At 39.7% G+C, this 16,248-nt stretch overlaps 2 protein-coding genes and 1 long non-coding RNA gene across 3 annotated transcripts; 1 reads left to right on the top strand and 2 right to left on the bottom strand.

The window, feature by feature from the left end:
- Window positions 1-1,106: 1,106 nt before the first annotated feature.
- On the bottom strand, window positions 1,107-3,479 carry LOC116329351 (GTPase IMAP family member 8-like). Its single transcript, XM_039617628.1, has 5 exons — window positions 3,388-3,479; window positions 2,838-2,940; window positions 2,288-2,732; window positions 2,118-2,176; window positions 1,107-1,995 (listed from the first exon to the last, which is right to left on the bottom strand). Exons 2-5 carry the CDS (start codon window positions 2,845-2,847, stop codon window positions 1,409-1,411), a joined length of 1,101 nt encoding a protein of 366 aa, XP_039473562.1. The 5' UTR covers window positions 2,848-2,940; window positions 3,388-3,479; the 3' UTR covers window positions 1,107-1,408.
- Window positions 3,480-5,285: 1,806 nt separating this feature from the next.
- LOC120442019 lies at window positions 5,286-7,049 on the bottom strand. The gene is made up of 4 exons (XR_005614463.1): window positions 6,894-7,049; window positions 6,207-6,776; window positions 6,080-6,141; window positions 5,286-6,005 (listed from the first exon to the last, which is right to left on the bottom strand). It is a non-coding gene; the product is annotated as an uncharacterized LOC120442019 (long non-coding RNA).
- Window positions 7,050-9,047: 1,998 nt separating this feature from the next.
- On the top strand, window positions 9,048-10,378 carry LOC116329340 (GTPase IMAP family member 7-like). Its single transcript, XM_039617688.1, has 2 exons — window positions 9,048-9,169; window positions 9,274-10,378. The coding sequence occupies exons 1-2, from the start codon at window positions 9,151-9,153 to the stop codon at window positions 9,969-9,971; spliced, it is 717 nt and encodes a 238-aa protein (XP_039473622.1). The 5' UTR covers window positions 9,048-9,150; the 3' UTR covers window positions 9,972-10,378.
- The last annotated feature ends 5,870 nt before the right edge of the window (window positions 10,379-16,248 follow it).

The raw sequence follows: 16,248 nt of genomic DNA, 5'->3' as shown, positions 1-16,248 counted from the left end.
TTCTCATAGGGGGTCATATGATCATTGGGCAGCTGGGATAGGCTCCAGTATCCCCCGTGACCCTGAAAAGGATAAGCGGAAGCGAATTGATAGATGAATGGATGAACTGAACTAAATAAATGTGCAGCAACATCATAAGTTCTTTATCCTGGCTTATTCATCAAATGGCCAGTAGATGGCGACACATCAGCAGTTATAGTGGCGTTTGTTAAAGCTGCACCAGGATACAGTTTTGGTTCCAGACAAAAAAATTAAATAAAATAAAATAAAATAATTACATAAATGAACAGATAAATAACTTGCTAAGATTATTGATATAAACCTACTCGCTCGAATGTTCAAGACAATTCTACACAGCAAAGCAAGACACGAGTAGGCAAAGTTCTTTATGGGGTCAGAATATGACCCCATAAACGACTTCCCTAAACCTGTTCATCTAAACAAACAAAAGGCACTTAGAATAAAACAGATATAGGTGTGTTTGCTATACCATATATCAGCAAGAGAAGATACGACCTCTTCCCTACTAAGGACCCCTATCAATATGACATCGATTATAAACTCTAACCATACATGAGTAAATATTTCTAAGCATAAATGACAATCAACCATATAAACCTGACAATTATTATATATATAACTGAGGGTTAATGATGTCAAAGGATTAATTGAGTAAGACGGAGAATAAGTCATATTTAGAATCATTGCAAAATGCTTTTGAGTGCATTTTCTCACACTAGATTAGATTATTATTAATACATATTTAATTACTTATTTTGTTGTGAAATATTCTGTACTTAATTGAAAATATTAAGTTAATTTTATATTTTCATATAAGGTATCCAGTCCATACGTTTTAACATTTCATATTCTTTAAATCTCATTTTTACAGGTTTTCACCACATGCCATTTTAAAATCCAGCAGATGGATATTTATGTATTTATGGGACATCACATGAGTCTTTTCGGAAGTTTGTTGGTGTCTTGGAATCTCTGCAGCTCAATCACTTCTACTTAATTAACCTGAATACCTGAGATGTTTTTACAGAGGACCAAACACAAAACTAAAGACCTGACAATGTTCTGTTTATCCAAGAGACACCAGATGCACATTAAGTTCGTTTTATTGAATTCAGCAATAATTTGTTACTGTTACACTTTACAAAATGAGCTTTCATTGATTTATTTTACCAAGTTTGACCCCCCCCCACAACAACAAAAAAACAAAAGCAAAAAAGAAAACAATTCAGAAATCAATCGTTCATTCGCCAGTTTGCAGAAAACAAAGAAAAATTATGGCTAAAAATCAAAATTATAACATTTTTATCTACGAGTTTAAGATATCAAATAACTTCATGGTCAAACTATTTTTCATATCTTTACACTGAAAATAATCCGATACATGACATTATAATTTCTGCTGTTTTTCTAACACCATGATCACTGTGTCCAGCAGCTTTTCCACCTGAGCTGAACCTGATCTGTTATTCTCAAAGAAAACACACCTGTTGCCCAACTGTTGAATCATTTCCTTCAGATCAGGTTGGCAACTATGCAGAACATCAGTCAGTGTTTTTCCAGCACGATGCAAATCATCTCCTTTAGTGAACAGGATGACACTTTGTTCTTTAACATTCCTCCCAAAGGCTTTTTCCAGTTTTTTCAGTATGTTTCTCTCACCATCTGTAAATCTGCTTATATGCATCACAAGTACAAACACACAAGGGTGTAACTCACAGAGCTCTTTGCACCGTTTTAGATGTTTGTTCTTAACTGATTCTTCAATGCCATCATCAAACATGTCTGGAGTATCTATCACACGCACATGTTTGCCATTTATCTCTGTTTCTGCTATCTCACAATCTTTGGTGACTGACTTTGAACTGGGTCTAGAGGAGAAGACTGGCTTTCCAAGGATGGTGTTCCCACTCGCACTCTTTCCAGTCCCAGACATTCCCAGGAGAACAAGGTTCACTTTGATGCTGGTACGCTTTCCTGTATTGATGTATAACAACAGTTAAATGCATATAAGTTCAGAAAAAGTCAACATACTTATGAACAATGAATTTGAACTCAATTGATATAAGTCTGAACAAGTCTGAAAGACACTGGTTTACCTGCCATTGCAATCTCAGTGCGTGGTGCTGGCAAAGGTGGAACAGGTTTATCTGTCATCCTAATATTCAAACAAAGCCTTAATACCTTTGTTGTAGTAACATACCAACCCTTCCCTCACAAATACAATAAAAAAATACTACTACACTGTTATGTTATTTTTCATCCTTACTTTGTTTTTGCTGGCATCAGATTTCTGCCTTCAGCCAGTCTGTCGAGCTCACAGAAAACCTGCTCCATGGTGCAGGATCTGAACGGGTAATCTGTGCGTTTACAGTTCAGTGGGAGCAAAACCATAAACTCTTCTGTAGGTTTTTCAGTCTTATTGCTCAGATGTTCTATCTGCTTGCGAACATCGTCTGGTGAAAAGCCATGTTCTACCACCAGCAAACACATGTCAGGATATCGATTAATACACAATAAGTCTTGGATATCCTTAAATTCTGCATACAAGTCTGGCGTAAACATGACTTCATATATATCATTTACATAGATCTCAATTTTTTTCAAAGCTTGTCTTTTATTTAGTTTAGATAAATCTTTTCCCAGGATGTTGGTTATTAGGGCTTTCTTCAAGACTTCATCTCTTCCCAGGATAACAACTACAATCTTCCTTTCTGTGAAAACAATAAGTCACATGGTTAATTTCCCCATTTGCTATGCAGTTCTTTTCATTTCAGCAAAACAACTAAAAATACTATTAACAGAATATTTTCACCCACTAGAAGACATAGTCCTTCAGTCCTTCAGTCCAGTTTAGCAAAGTGAAGAAGACGAGCTGTGTGGCGTCTGCAAGCTGTGCCGATCTTTGTCTGTTTTAATAACCTGTTATGCAAATGCTGGAGGTGTGTCATGTGTGAAGCTATATATAACGTTTTTAACATTCAGTTGTGTCATCTTTGTGGTGGAGAATTCCTCTGAATAATTGGATTTTCTTCCACTAACACATATAGTTAGGTTTACAAATATATGGACAATGACCCAGGTATTTTCTGTGTATGTCACCTCAGTGTATTACAAATATGTTTAAAACTACTGTAAATAACTTGCAGAAAATCAATAACTTGCTATATTTTTTTAAAAACTATCATATTTCTCATCATACCCAGAAAAAAAAAAGTTTGTTTGTTACAGGTACTGGAAAAAAAGTGGTTGGAGCAGTTCTTATATGGAAACCTTCTGGGGCAATCTCGTTCAAGATCATTAGTTAGACAGGTCTTGTGAAAAACACGTTTCTGTATATTATAAGACAAGTCACTGCGTTTGACAAACCTGAGATCCCAAACCAGATAAAGTGAAGAGATCATGAGCAAAAATACATTGTGAGATGTGGTGAAGTCTCATGTCCTGCTGATTATTTAGGCGAGTTGAATCCAAACCCTGCAGAGAATTTGGGAATAAAAATGACAAAAGACTGAAGTGAATAAGGAATATAGGAACGGTTATGAAATTAGTAAAAAAAAAAAAAGAACCTATCCATGCACTAGTACAATTATGAAGAGAGTCAGTTTGCTTTTTGCTGTCTTCATTCCATCACATTCCCTGTGTGACAACTGATAAAAAAATATGTTATCTCAGATATTTTAGTATATGACAGAATATTATTTTCTTATTGTTTGAGGTTTAATGTCATGTTCTTTGTTATATCCTGATCCCGCGCCTCCATTGTGGTTTGCTATCCTTTATCTTTCTCTCGCCTTTCTTGCACTTGGGTTCATGTGTGCGTGAATGTTAGACTCACCTTTCTTGTAAGGCAGCATACTTAAGGACTGGCTCATGCACTCTACTGTCTCCAGGTTACTTAGGTACCGGGCCACTCTCTTTCATTCACTGTGTTACCTTCCTTCTCCCTCTCCTCCAGGGAACACCAGTCCACAATATATAAACTTAGCACTAAATGCATGGGCATTTATCCTGTTGTAGCTATGGTTGGTTGACATTGTATGAAGTTCCCTGTTTGTTATATTAATAAACTGTTAAACCACCAACGCAGACTTCAATCATCCAATCCAATAAATGACACATAACAAGATTCAATAGCAGAATAAACCTTTTGGCATTGGCAGAAAAGATTTAACGTTTTTTATAGGCACAACCCACATACTTAAACTGTTCAACCCACCAATGTATTTGTGGGTTGAACAGTTGTGGCACCATTTAAAAGGAAATAAACCGGCATTCCAACTTTATATTTATTGCCAAAAAGGAATAAAATGATGTAAATAATATATGTTTGCTGACAGCATGGAAGAACTGGCTCTATAAGGGTTGTTACGAAATCAGTTTTACCCCAGTTCTTTTATTCGTCGAGGCATCCAGAGATGGCACCGGAACTCCGTAGTTATTTTCACAAAACCTTTATTCATCTTTATTCAAGCATGCACTTCTAGAAGGGAAGACGAGGCCGGTGTCCCTCTGTAAAGATCTTCACCCCTTTGTTAGTCACAACCAGCTTTATAGGAGTGACCCCATCATAAAACCCCCATAATGTGCTCCAAACTCTGTCTCTGTGTGTATGCACGAGCACGTGAGTGAGTGTGCATGTGGATGTGTGAGTGTAACAGTTAAAACACTGTGGGTGTGTCTCTCTCTTCCTAGGGGCCATAAATACCATCTCCCCTCCAGACCACAGTTATCAAGTTAAATGTTGAGACCCCCACCCAGGTATGCCCTGAGGAATTTCCACTTAACATTAACTCCTTTCTGTCTTAGCTTCACAGTTCAAACTGGGGGAGGGTCTCCTAAGCTCTACTCCTAAGTTCATGACACAGTCAGGCCTTTATTTATATCCAGGGTAGTGTCAGTGTCTCTACCATAATTCTACATTCTAACACATTTGTAAACTCTAAAATAAGCTAAACATTTCTACAGGGTGCAGACCAACTTCCTGGTAAAGCCCTCTATGCTCGCAAATTAAGTAATTAAGTCACCATAATTTGCGAGCATAACATCAGACTCACAGCCTGATGTTTCAGACAATGGCTTCTAGTATAATTGTAGTTGTAAATGTGGCAGCACGAGGTGGAAATAAAGTAAATACTCTTCACAGTTTGAAAAAGACAACGCCACCCTGGGAATTTCACCCAGAGAATACTGGAAGTAACACTGAATCACCAAAAAGGCACTTAGGTTCGCTATACTCAGTACAGAGACGAGGTTCAATGATAAACAAGTTGACAATTTATTAATAATTATTTAAAACACCGTATAAAAGCACAATCATAAATATCCATGTACAAATATGCTTAAAAAAGTATTCAGAGCTGAGGCTTACCAGTGGAGGGGCAGGGATGCCACAAACAAACTAAAAAGAAAACACACCAAGACACAAGTGCAGCACACTATCACACACTCACACTAATAAACTAACAAGGCAGGTGTGTACACGCAAAGGATCCCACCACCAAGGCACCCTAGTCTCCTCCACGTCGGCGCTCCGCATCTGAATAAAAGAAACAAAGAAAATTTTAATATATCACAACAAACTAATGTGTAGCGCTGGGGGATAACCCAACTGCAGGACCACACTGGTGATCTACAGCTAGAAAAAGGGCCTCCCACCAGTGGCGTAACAAAAATCCAAACTACAAATCAAACAGGAAAACAACATACAATCTGGATAAAACTCTAAAATCTGGAGCAAACGGAATCACCGTATTGCTCCAACTTGCCGTCTGCACGACTACAAGTTAACGGTCAATCAATATGCACGCCAGCTGACTCCCATAACCGGCATGCATATGGCCGCTGTCCACGCCGACGTCCACTGTAAAAGCTGGCAGCAGCAGGAAAAGAAATCTCGCAACGGGAACAGACGGTAAAAGCACAGCAAAGCAAAGCAGCAGCACTTCAGTTCGCGTAGCGTGGCGCAAAACTAAGGCCCACACTTCCTGCAAAGCATAATAAATAATTACTATAAAAGAACAATAAAAGGCAGAGATCGTAACAAAAGTTGATTACGTACCAAGTAAGCCGTGTCATAGAACGTGAGCAGAATGGCTCAGAGGAGGCTTCTACAGCTACGACCTACAAACAATAGCCGTTTACCACCAAGTAAGGTAATATACACACTACAATGAGTAAACACCTACCAGCCGCGATGGAGGCTTCAGAAGAGTAACCCGCAAATGATCTCGGCAACACCAAAGGGAAGTCAGGTGACCAAAAAGGAGATCACAGGTAAGCGATCCAGGGACACTCAAATGGCCACTATTTATACTAGCGCCCCCTAATGCGCCAGGCTGAAAGTGGGTTGGACCGAGGGATAACATTCATCCTGCCACATAAAGCAGGATGGAGTGAGAACCAAATGTTGATGATTTGGAGCAGGGGTAGGCAACTCCAGGCCTCGAGTGCCGGTGTCCTGCAGGTTTTAGATCCCACCCTGGGTTAACACACCTGAATCACATGATTAGTTCGTTACCAGGCCTCTGGAGAACTTCAGGACATGTTGAGAAGCTAATTTAGAGAGCTGACTGTGGTAGTCGTGCCGTTGTCATACTGTGTGGAGTTTGTTGTCGTCCTCATTTTGTCTCTCAAAACACCAGTGAGCCACCTCACCTCTGCAGGAGGCCTAGAGCCAGCAGCTGTGCAGGTAGCAAATAAAACCTCTTCTGTGCCCAAAGTGGGAAGATTGTCCTTGACGTTTGTGAAAGGAGGCACTAGGAGATGTACAGCACACAAGTAGGTCAACATGCAAGCAAGATGGTGAAAGTAACTCTGTCTCTGTCTCACACACAAACACCCAGAACATTTAAAATAAAGTGTTTTTTTCATACCAAGCAAGTTTAGAGGTATCTCAGTCTTTTGATTTCCACTGGGAAATAAGGTGAAGATGCATGTGTAGCTGCCTTCATCCTTCAGGGTAACATTGGATAACTGGAGAGTTCCATTTTTGTTGTTAAAATTCCCGATATATTTAAAACGAGCATCACCTCCATTGACAAACTGCGGTCCCTCTCTGGGCAAGATAGTGAGGAAATTGTCATTGTGTGGTTTTTCTCTTGTCCTCCTCTGCCAGGTAATCTGTGTCAGGTCATCATTGGTATCAATGACATGGCACGGGAGGCTAGCGGTACCTTCTTGAACCACTGTCACACTTCCACCAATCACCTGAAGAGCTGGAAAGTTAAATACTATTAAGCATCAGACCAAAAAAAAATAGTAGAAACAAAAGAGTGAACCATAAACCCCGCCTCCTCCATGTTAGCGGGTGGGACTGGGGTCAGACTAAAATAAATTTATTCTCCTTAGATAATTTTTTTTCCAAAGATTCTTTCTTTTGTTATCAATAGTTCTCATCATGCTGATTGATGTCCAAGGGGTCTCCTTTCCCATAAGTTTGATTGTAATTCCTACCGCGGCGATGTTAAATTGGGGTGAAACGTCATCATAGCAGCTTTGACTGGCAGCTGCAGTCACGGAGAAACTTGCGTATCTCTGTTCGGGAATAGCAGATAGAGCGTAGGCTCTGAGAGGAGGGCCAGCGTTTACGCTACGAAAACACGACCGACTGTTTTAACCTGACAGCCCGAGGTGCTCTTCAGTAAACTGTACTACCCGACAGAAGGACCCGAGGCCCCGCTGCACTTTTTCGGTAAGTTAAACGTGTTTGTAAGCTAATCCGTAACTACCGTCCTTAGCTAGGTCCTGAGACCTAGCTAGTTAAAATGAGCACTCGGCTGTCAGGGTTCGTTTAGCTAATCTGTGCAGGTGAATGAATTTACTAAAGAAATCAAGAGAAACGTTCCGGGCTAATCAGTCACTAATTACTGTTACTGCACTTTTATTACAATTATTATACTGTAAAAGCAACAGGCTGCACCCTGCTGCAGCTCCTGTGCAGAACTGAATATTAAACATATGCAAACAACAGCATGTTTTCAGTCTCTTGCCACATCTGTAAAGACAGTAACAGCTTTTTTAAAAGCTTGTACTTCAGTAACTCCTCATTAATCAGGAACTATGGATTAAAGTACTGTAGTGTACTGTAATACTGAAAAAATGTAAGAGAAGAACTTCAGATCCTGAGTGTGTGAGGACAGAAGAATCAGCTTTATTTCAATATTGAGGGATAAAATTTATATTTGAGTTTGTGATGGTTCTGTTGTCTTTGTGATTACAGGAGCTGCCCTCAGATTCAGACCTCAGCACCACCCAGTGACAGCAGACAGATCATCCAACATGTTCACATGTTAACTGCAAAATGAACTGATGAAAACAGTACAAAGGTTAAAGTACCACATGTGCTGTAGTGAAAGCTGCAGCTTTATTGATAAAGTTAAAGACAAAAAAACAAAAGGATTAATCACTCATGTAACTGTGTCACTATATATCAGCATTAACAGGACCTCAGTTTGGTGTTTCACAAAGCTGCTGATCTCAGACCTGCACAGCTTCCGTTTTAAACACGTGATGTACTCAGCTGCATGAAGAGCATATGAGATTTTCTCTAACACAATTTAATAAAACCTGATGAAGGTCAAAGGTCGTCACTTGTACGTTGAACTACAAAGTTGTCATCTGGAATTCTTTCACAGGTTTTTACAGATGGTGTGTTATTTACCATAAAGTGATTCAGAGTTATTCATACCAGAGTAACCAGAGAGGATCATATATTTTTAAATATATAACTTTCTACAGGACTGAATATAATATCTTTATGTAAAAGCTTGGAGCCTCTGGGGAGTATCCGAGTATTTATAACATTACACAAACCAAAGGTCTCCATCACAGTGTTCATGAAATGCTGGGTGTATCCATCTCCTGGATCGGGCCTACGGAGGAGTGCTGAAGATTTCCCTGTGAGGGAGCTGCTGGTGAAGATCATGAGTCCTGCTTGATCAATGCGATGAGCTTCAGTCTTCCTTACTTCTCCTTACTGTATCCTTAGGCTCTGCTGCTCTGTCAATATTTCAAGAACCTGTTGTGCAACTACTGGAGGCGTGTCAGCTATGGAGCTATAAATATTGAGTTCAACAGAAGCTTTTACATTCATCTTTCTCACCTCTGCCGGGACAATACTTCAAATAAAATATGGCTTTATTTCCACAAGGTAAGCTCTACCTGTGTATAGTTAATATCCCAAACTGAGATTCTGAGATGCTGAGTTATTGATTTCTGACATGGTAAAATGTTTTGGTGCAATCTGTGTTGCAGAGGCTGACTTGAGGATTGTGTTGATTGGAAAAACTGGTGTGGGAAAAAGTGCTGTTGGGAACACCATCCTGGGAGAAAAAGTTTTCATTTCTTCTCCCAGTTCAGAGTCCGTGACTGTATATTGTGAACAACATGTGATGAAGCTCGGTAACAGAGTAGTTAGTGTGGTAGACACACCAGGCATTCTGGACACGGCAAAATCCCCAGAAATCATCAAAAAAGAAATTGTGAGATGTGTTGAAATCTCCTGTCCAGGTCCTCACGTGTTCCTTCTGGTCATTCAAGTCGGCCGATTCACCAAAGAAGAGAAAAACTCTGTGGAAGCCCTGCAGGAGCTGTTTGGTCCACAGGCTAACCATTACATGATTGTGTTGTTCACCCGCGGTGGTGATCTTGGAGACATGACAATAGAGCAGTATGTACATAAAGGCAGTAAAGAGCTTAAAAACATTACCCGAAGATGTGGAAATAGGTTCCACGTCTTTGAAAACACAAACAGGGGCAGAAAGCAAGTGGTGGAGCTAATCAGCAAGATTGATCGCATGGTGGCAGAGAACAGGGGTGCGTTCTACACAGATGAGATGTTTCAAGAGGTGGAGGCTGCACGGAAAATGGGAATGCGAGTCGCTCAGTACAGGTTCCTAGCTCCACTGCACGAGAGCATTTTACGTTTTCATTCCATTCTTGCAAGAGATTAAATCAATGTGATAAACAATCTAAACACAAGCAGTATACTGTTAACATGACAGCCTGTGCACCCATATGTAAACATATGAAATATGTTAATTAATTAATTAATCTCTGACACACACTTTGTGTAGATAATTGGGTAGCATTAATTTGCTTTAATTTATCAGAATAAATATAAAATAAAAACACGTTTTTTAGCGTGTCCTTGGATGCTAATGGGGTATATTAAAGTTTAATAATAACCATAATGCAAGTTTTGAATCTGATACTAATTATTAGATAAAAGTACTTCTTGTATTTATTCTAAATGTACCAGTCCTAAATCATTGTAGTTTATATGTCTAAACTCAACTCTATTATGTATTCTAAATATATGTATTTAAATCCATTTTTTTCATCACAACGTTGCTTTAAAAAGTCAAGTGTTATTTTTGTTTAGAAAATGAAAGTCAAATAAAAAAATCTTTACCCAATAGTGTAATTTGTCGTGTTTTTGTTATTATAAAAGTAGATTCTGCACAGGTCAAATGTATGTTTTCTCTTGTAAAACAAAGAGTGTTCTTTTCCATTGTTTATGCATTTTAAATATTAAGTTACTCATGTTGAATTAAAACAAACCTGAGCTATTATAAATCTCATAAACATACATGTAATGCTACTGTTTTGTACACAAACTCGTAGAATGAATGTTATTGTCTTGATGAGTGTAATGATGTGAATATAAGAAGTTACTCTTTGGATTGCTGACCAAAGTAAAAAAGTGTTTTTATGTCTGACCTTATGCAACACATGATCAAAAAAGAAATGGTAGGGATGGGACACTCGACACTGACGTTACAACGGTCTGAAGTGCAGATTTTTCTAAACACTGCTCTGAAGTGTGGTTAGAAACACCAAGGATGTGTGATTATACCTAAGGTTTTTAGTGCACTTAACTTCAGTTTTGACAAGTGTTGTACCTGCTGCCACTGGGAGGCGCCAGGATTCCAATTTTTATGAACCAAAGTAATTTCCAATTACTGAATTAATGTTTTTGATACTACTACTTCAATTAATAGGACACAAAAGAAAACAATACCTCATCTCTCACTGTTGTTTTGTCCTGTGGATTCAGGAGCCTAACATAGAGTATTTGATCATATAAAGACTGGAATCCAAAGGGCAATTAACTGAATAAATATGGTGTGACGACCCACTCCAAATTTTTTTTTTTTTTTTCTTTTTCCTTTGGCTCTGGAGGAGGTGGACGCATCTTTTTCCCTCCCTTATCTTTCTTGCTTGGCTCTTTGTCTTTGTCTAGTCTCGTCTAATTCTTACCTTCAGAGAGTCTTTCAGTCTTGTTCTTTAAAAACTAAGGAATTATGGACCTGATCAACTGGTCTCCTTATAAAATTGACACCTGTTTGCTGCCGGACACACGACAGCTGGGAGAAGTGGAGTGTCTCAATGGGGGACGCTTGAAAATGTAGTGAAATTTTCTGTGAATAAAGTCTGCAACACGGTTAGCTGTGGTCAAGCTATTTTAATTACTGCATGCAGGAGAACCAACATACATCAAACATCTCAGTTCACAGTCATGCTGGCTCTGCCCTTGGAGTGTCGCAGCATTCCTTTTATATCCTCACACACAACTCTCTGTATCTTTTAGTTAGTTCTGTCCCACGGGTTGTTGCTGGGCAGAGAGCAATTCACACTGTTTTTACCCACGAAGCTCCTGGCACTGGTCATCTTGGGAGTTTCGTCCTTCTACACCCAAACAATTAGCAGATAACATAGTGAAACATCATGAATGCGTTACTTGTAACATCGTGAAAACTACTTAGCAAAGCTAAGTACATTTGACCTGTGCAGAATCTACTTTTATAATAACAAAAACACAACAAATTACACTATTGGGTAAAGATGTTCTTTTACTACTTAGCAAAGCTAAGTAGTTTTCACAAGGTCATAATAACACATACACATACTTCATCTAAGCATGCAAAGGTTATACAAAAATCCTAGAATGAGGTTCTAAACACCTACATCTAAATGTATGACAATGTGAAAAGTAGAATTTTCCCCATTACAAAAGGCATCCACCTATTCGGAAACATGATAACAGGGTTCTGGCTGATTGGAGTTAGCTCGACCCTGGCTTATCGAAGACTAAAGAAGAGGTACAGCTGCTCAAAATCCCACAAGGGCTGGCCGGCGATGCGATGGGCAAGGCCGTGAGTACTCAGACTGTGCTTGAACACAATATGGATAAGATCTTGGAGAAGCTCACGACTCTGCAATGAGGAATCGATAGATCTGGGGACAAGTGATGGACATTAGATCAAGTATTGAAATTGAATGAAATTCGCACTAAATCTAACCCAAGCAACCATTATCTTCATGCAGCTGCACGGGGCCAGCCAGAAGGCCAAATGGCTTTAAGGCAGAATGGCTGCTGGAACAACAGATTACAAAGCGGTTTTTGGACTCTCTGACCCTTTCTTTCAAGGCCACCTGCGTCAGCTGGAGACTGTTGACTTTCTCTTAACAGGGTGGTAGGACACTCAATGGATAAAATATGGAGTGCGGGAGATAGTATGAGCATGCAGCATTTAAAGCGTGGAAGTACTGACCTTACTTTGAGTCTGATTCCATAAAAAGTGACAAAAACATTAGTGTCCGTTTTGCGTGGGAAGAAAACTTCTTTTCACAGCAAAAACCCCTAAACTTCCAAGCAAGCACCGAGTGCGCTACCACGTAACGGGAAATTTACAGAGAAACTGCACCAGGGCAAACCTCTGCCTACCCCACTCCTGCTTTACAGATGAAAATAGAGCAACAGGACCGCTAGTCTTTGACTTTATTTATTTTCTGCTGTTTTACTTACATCTATTTGAAAGAGTGAGTGTAAACAAAAAAATATTTTATTTTATGTGCTGGAAAGTGCAGAAAATAGGTTTAAATGTTAAACAAATTTCTTCCAGTCAGAGAATGTTGCATAGAATTTAATTTTTTAAAAGATTAAAACTAATAAAAACAAGTTTTGAAAAGAGACTTTTCCATTTGATTACGTTTTGTATGATGGATTATGCAGAAAAAGTAGAATTGGGCTGAAAGATCTATTGCTTTATTACCTATTCAGGTTGTAAATCATGTTTTTAAAAAGTAACTCAGTAACTCAGTAATTAATTACTTTTGCAAATAAGTAATCAGTAAAGTAATGGGATTACTTTTTTGGGGAAGTAATCAGTAATTAGTTACTGATTACTTTTTTCAAGTAACTTGACCAACACTGATATACACTGACACAGACACACACACACACACACCCCTCCCCCCTTCTAAACGCCTTTGACACTTACTCCAACTCGTTGCAGACAGACGGACTTGTTTCCAGTGCCAGAAAGGCTGCAGGACCGGATGGGGCTGTTGTCTACATCGGCTAACTCTTCTGTATTGTATGCATAGCCGAAAGCAGTCCAGTTTCGCTGCAGGCAACTGCAAGTGACAAATAATGGCTTCATTATCATCATCGTCATCATCCACCCTGATTCCTTTTGGCCTGTTTGTGTCGGTCAGACGGTGGTGTAGAAGCCATGGTTGAGCAGGTTGCAGCGTGGAAGCTGTAGATGGTCGAACAGGTGGTTGAACTGGGGGCAGCATGGACGCATCCCACTGATTTTAACCTTAGTTACAGTGGCTTGCAAAAGTATTCGCCCCCCTTGAACTTTTCCACATTTTGTCACATTACAGCCAATAACATGAATCATTTTATTGGAATTCCAGGTGAAAGACAAATACAAAGTGGTGTACACGTGAGAAGTGGAACGAAAATCATACATGATTCCAAACATTTTTTACAAATAAATAACTGCAAAGTGGGAAATCTTTTTGTAGCCTAAGCCTGCTTTAAATTTCTCAATAACTTTATCCCTGACCTGTCTGGTGTGTTCTTTGGACTTCATGGTTTTGTTGCTCCCAATATTCTCTTAGACAACCTCTGAGGCCGTCACAGGGCAGTTGTGGAGCTGTTTTGCAAAGAAGAACGGGCAAAGATTTCAGTCTGTAGATGTGCAAAGCTGGTAGAGACATACCCTAAAAGACTGGCAGCTGTAATTGCAGCAAAAGGTGGTTCTACAAAGTATTGACTCAGGGGGCTGAATAATTACGCACACCCCACTTTGCAGTTATTTATTTGTAAAAATATTTACAATCATGTATGATTTTCGTTCCACTTCTCACGTGTACACCACTTTGTATTGGTCTTTCACGTGGAATTCCAATAAAATGGATTCATCTTTGTGGCTGTAATGTGACTAAATGTGGAAAAGTTCAAGGGGGCCGAATACTTTTGCAACCCACTGTAGATCATAACAGCTAGCCTTGTGGGGTTTGAACAGCCGTAATCGCTTTCTTTTATCTTCGATAAGCCAGGGCCAAGCCAGCTCCAATCAGCAAGAACTCTGTTATCATGGTACTCAATAGGTATAAATCTTCTGTGTCCTCAATCGACAGTCCCGCCAGGGACACCTCTGCCACCCATCCATCATGTATCCAACAGAAAACATCCCTCCACGACAATTGGGCACTCCCGAACCCAGGCTTCTCATTGAGAAAAGGGTGTCAATTGCTTTAAGGGACCAGTTGATCAAATCCATATTCTTTAGGTTTTAGAGAAGAAGGCTGAGAGACTCTCTGAGACGAGACTAGACAAAGACATGAGAAGCCAAGCAGGAAAGACAATATGAGGGAGACGGGGAAATATGCAACTGTCTCCGTCATAGCCAAAGTGAGATATAACCTGTTTTCTAGGAGGTGTTGGAGGACAGAGTGGATGGGGACATGATGCTCCTCTAGGGTCTTTAAGAATATCAGAAGATTGTCTAGATAAACGAAAACAAAAATGTTCAAAAAGTCTCTTAGTACTTCTTCATGGACTTTCACTCTGGTTTGGACAGGTTGTATATATCGGCTGGTGGGCAGAGGGCCGCCTAGGAGAAGGTTGATTGCGCAGTCATAGAACCTGTAGGGTGGTAAGGACTGGGCTTTATGTTTATTGAAAACCTCCTGCAGGTCGTAACATTCTTGGGGAATCAAGGAGAGATCCATGGGGTGGCCTTCACAGGTGGTGAATCTGGAGGTCCTGGGGGGAGAGCTGAGGTTAGACAGTTGGCTTGGCAAAATATACTTCAGCTGGCAATCTTGTGCCCTGACCAGTCAATATGTGGGTTATGCTTCTGTAACCAAGGGTAACTGAAAATCAACAGGGTGAGTTGAACGTAAAGAATGAGAGCTCACGGTGGTTATCAGACAACAGTAATGGGTTCAGTCTGTTGTGTTATATAACCAAATACCTGATTTTTCAGGTATAATCTAACTGATCTTTCAGGTTTTTCATGAAGTGCTTGTAAAAATAGACCTAAGTGCCTATCAGGCCACCAAGCCTCTGTGGCAGCTGTACAGAAGTCAACAAGGAAATCAGAAACGCTGCCCCTACCTTGATGCAGATCTAATAATTTCCTAGCCGTCTGGCCCTCAGAGATGGGTTAAGCAAAAGTTTTCTTGAGCACCTCCAAAAACTCATCACACGAGCAAGACTGAAATGAACGCAATGAACGCTTCTGCCCACATCAACGCTCTGCACCTGAGCTTACCTACTAGGTAGGAGAGCTTGATGGCACGTAACAAAGAGAAGGAAAGTAGTCAGAACTAAGGGGATTGCACTACCAGAAGACAACATTGCAGACATTAAGGACCGATATAAGTACCTGTGTTATGGCCGGGATGGCTGTTGTGTTTGAGGAGCGGACCCAAAAGCAGGGAACACAAGGGGCAGAACTGAAGTTAAACAAAAAGCAAGAATTTTCTTCTGGCTATTAGAAAAACATAGAAACAAAATGGCAATGGCAAAAACTAAATGATAACCTAAACTGGGAAAGCTAAGGCTAGTCATATAAACGCAAAACATAAACAGGAACATGAGCATGAATCTAAGAAAACTGGGACTTGAGATGACATGAATTCCAGGAACATGAGGTGAGGTAAACAGATGACCTGGCAATGAAGAGAGGGAGACAGAAGACTTAAATACACAGGAGGGTAATAAAATAAGATAAGATAAGATAAGATAAGAATAACTTTATTTATCCCGAGGGAAATTCTTTTTGTCATGTACATGCTCAAAGCAGCAGGAGAGACAGAGGAACAGATGAATAAGATATACAATATATACAATAAGAATAGTAGTATACAGTAATATACAGTATGATAGTGCAAGACAGAGTATGAAATAACTCTAACGAAGTA

The sequence above is a fragment of the Oreochromis aureus genome, linkage group 9, assembly GCF_013358895.1.
Source record: "Oreochromis aureus strain Israel breed Guangdong linkage group 9, ZZ_aureus, whole genome shotgun sequence".
NCBI lineage: Eukaryota > Metazoa > Chordata > Actinopteri > Cichliformes > Cichlidae > Oreochromis > Oreochromis aureus.
The sequence above is the reverse complement of the archived record's forward strand: the minus strand, read 5'-3'. Positions and strand labels throughout refer to the sequence as shown.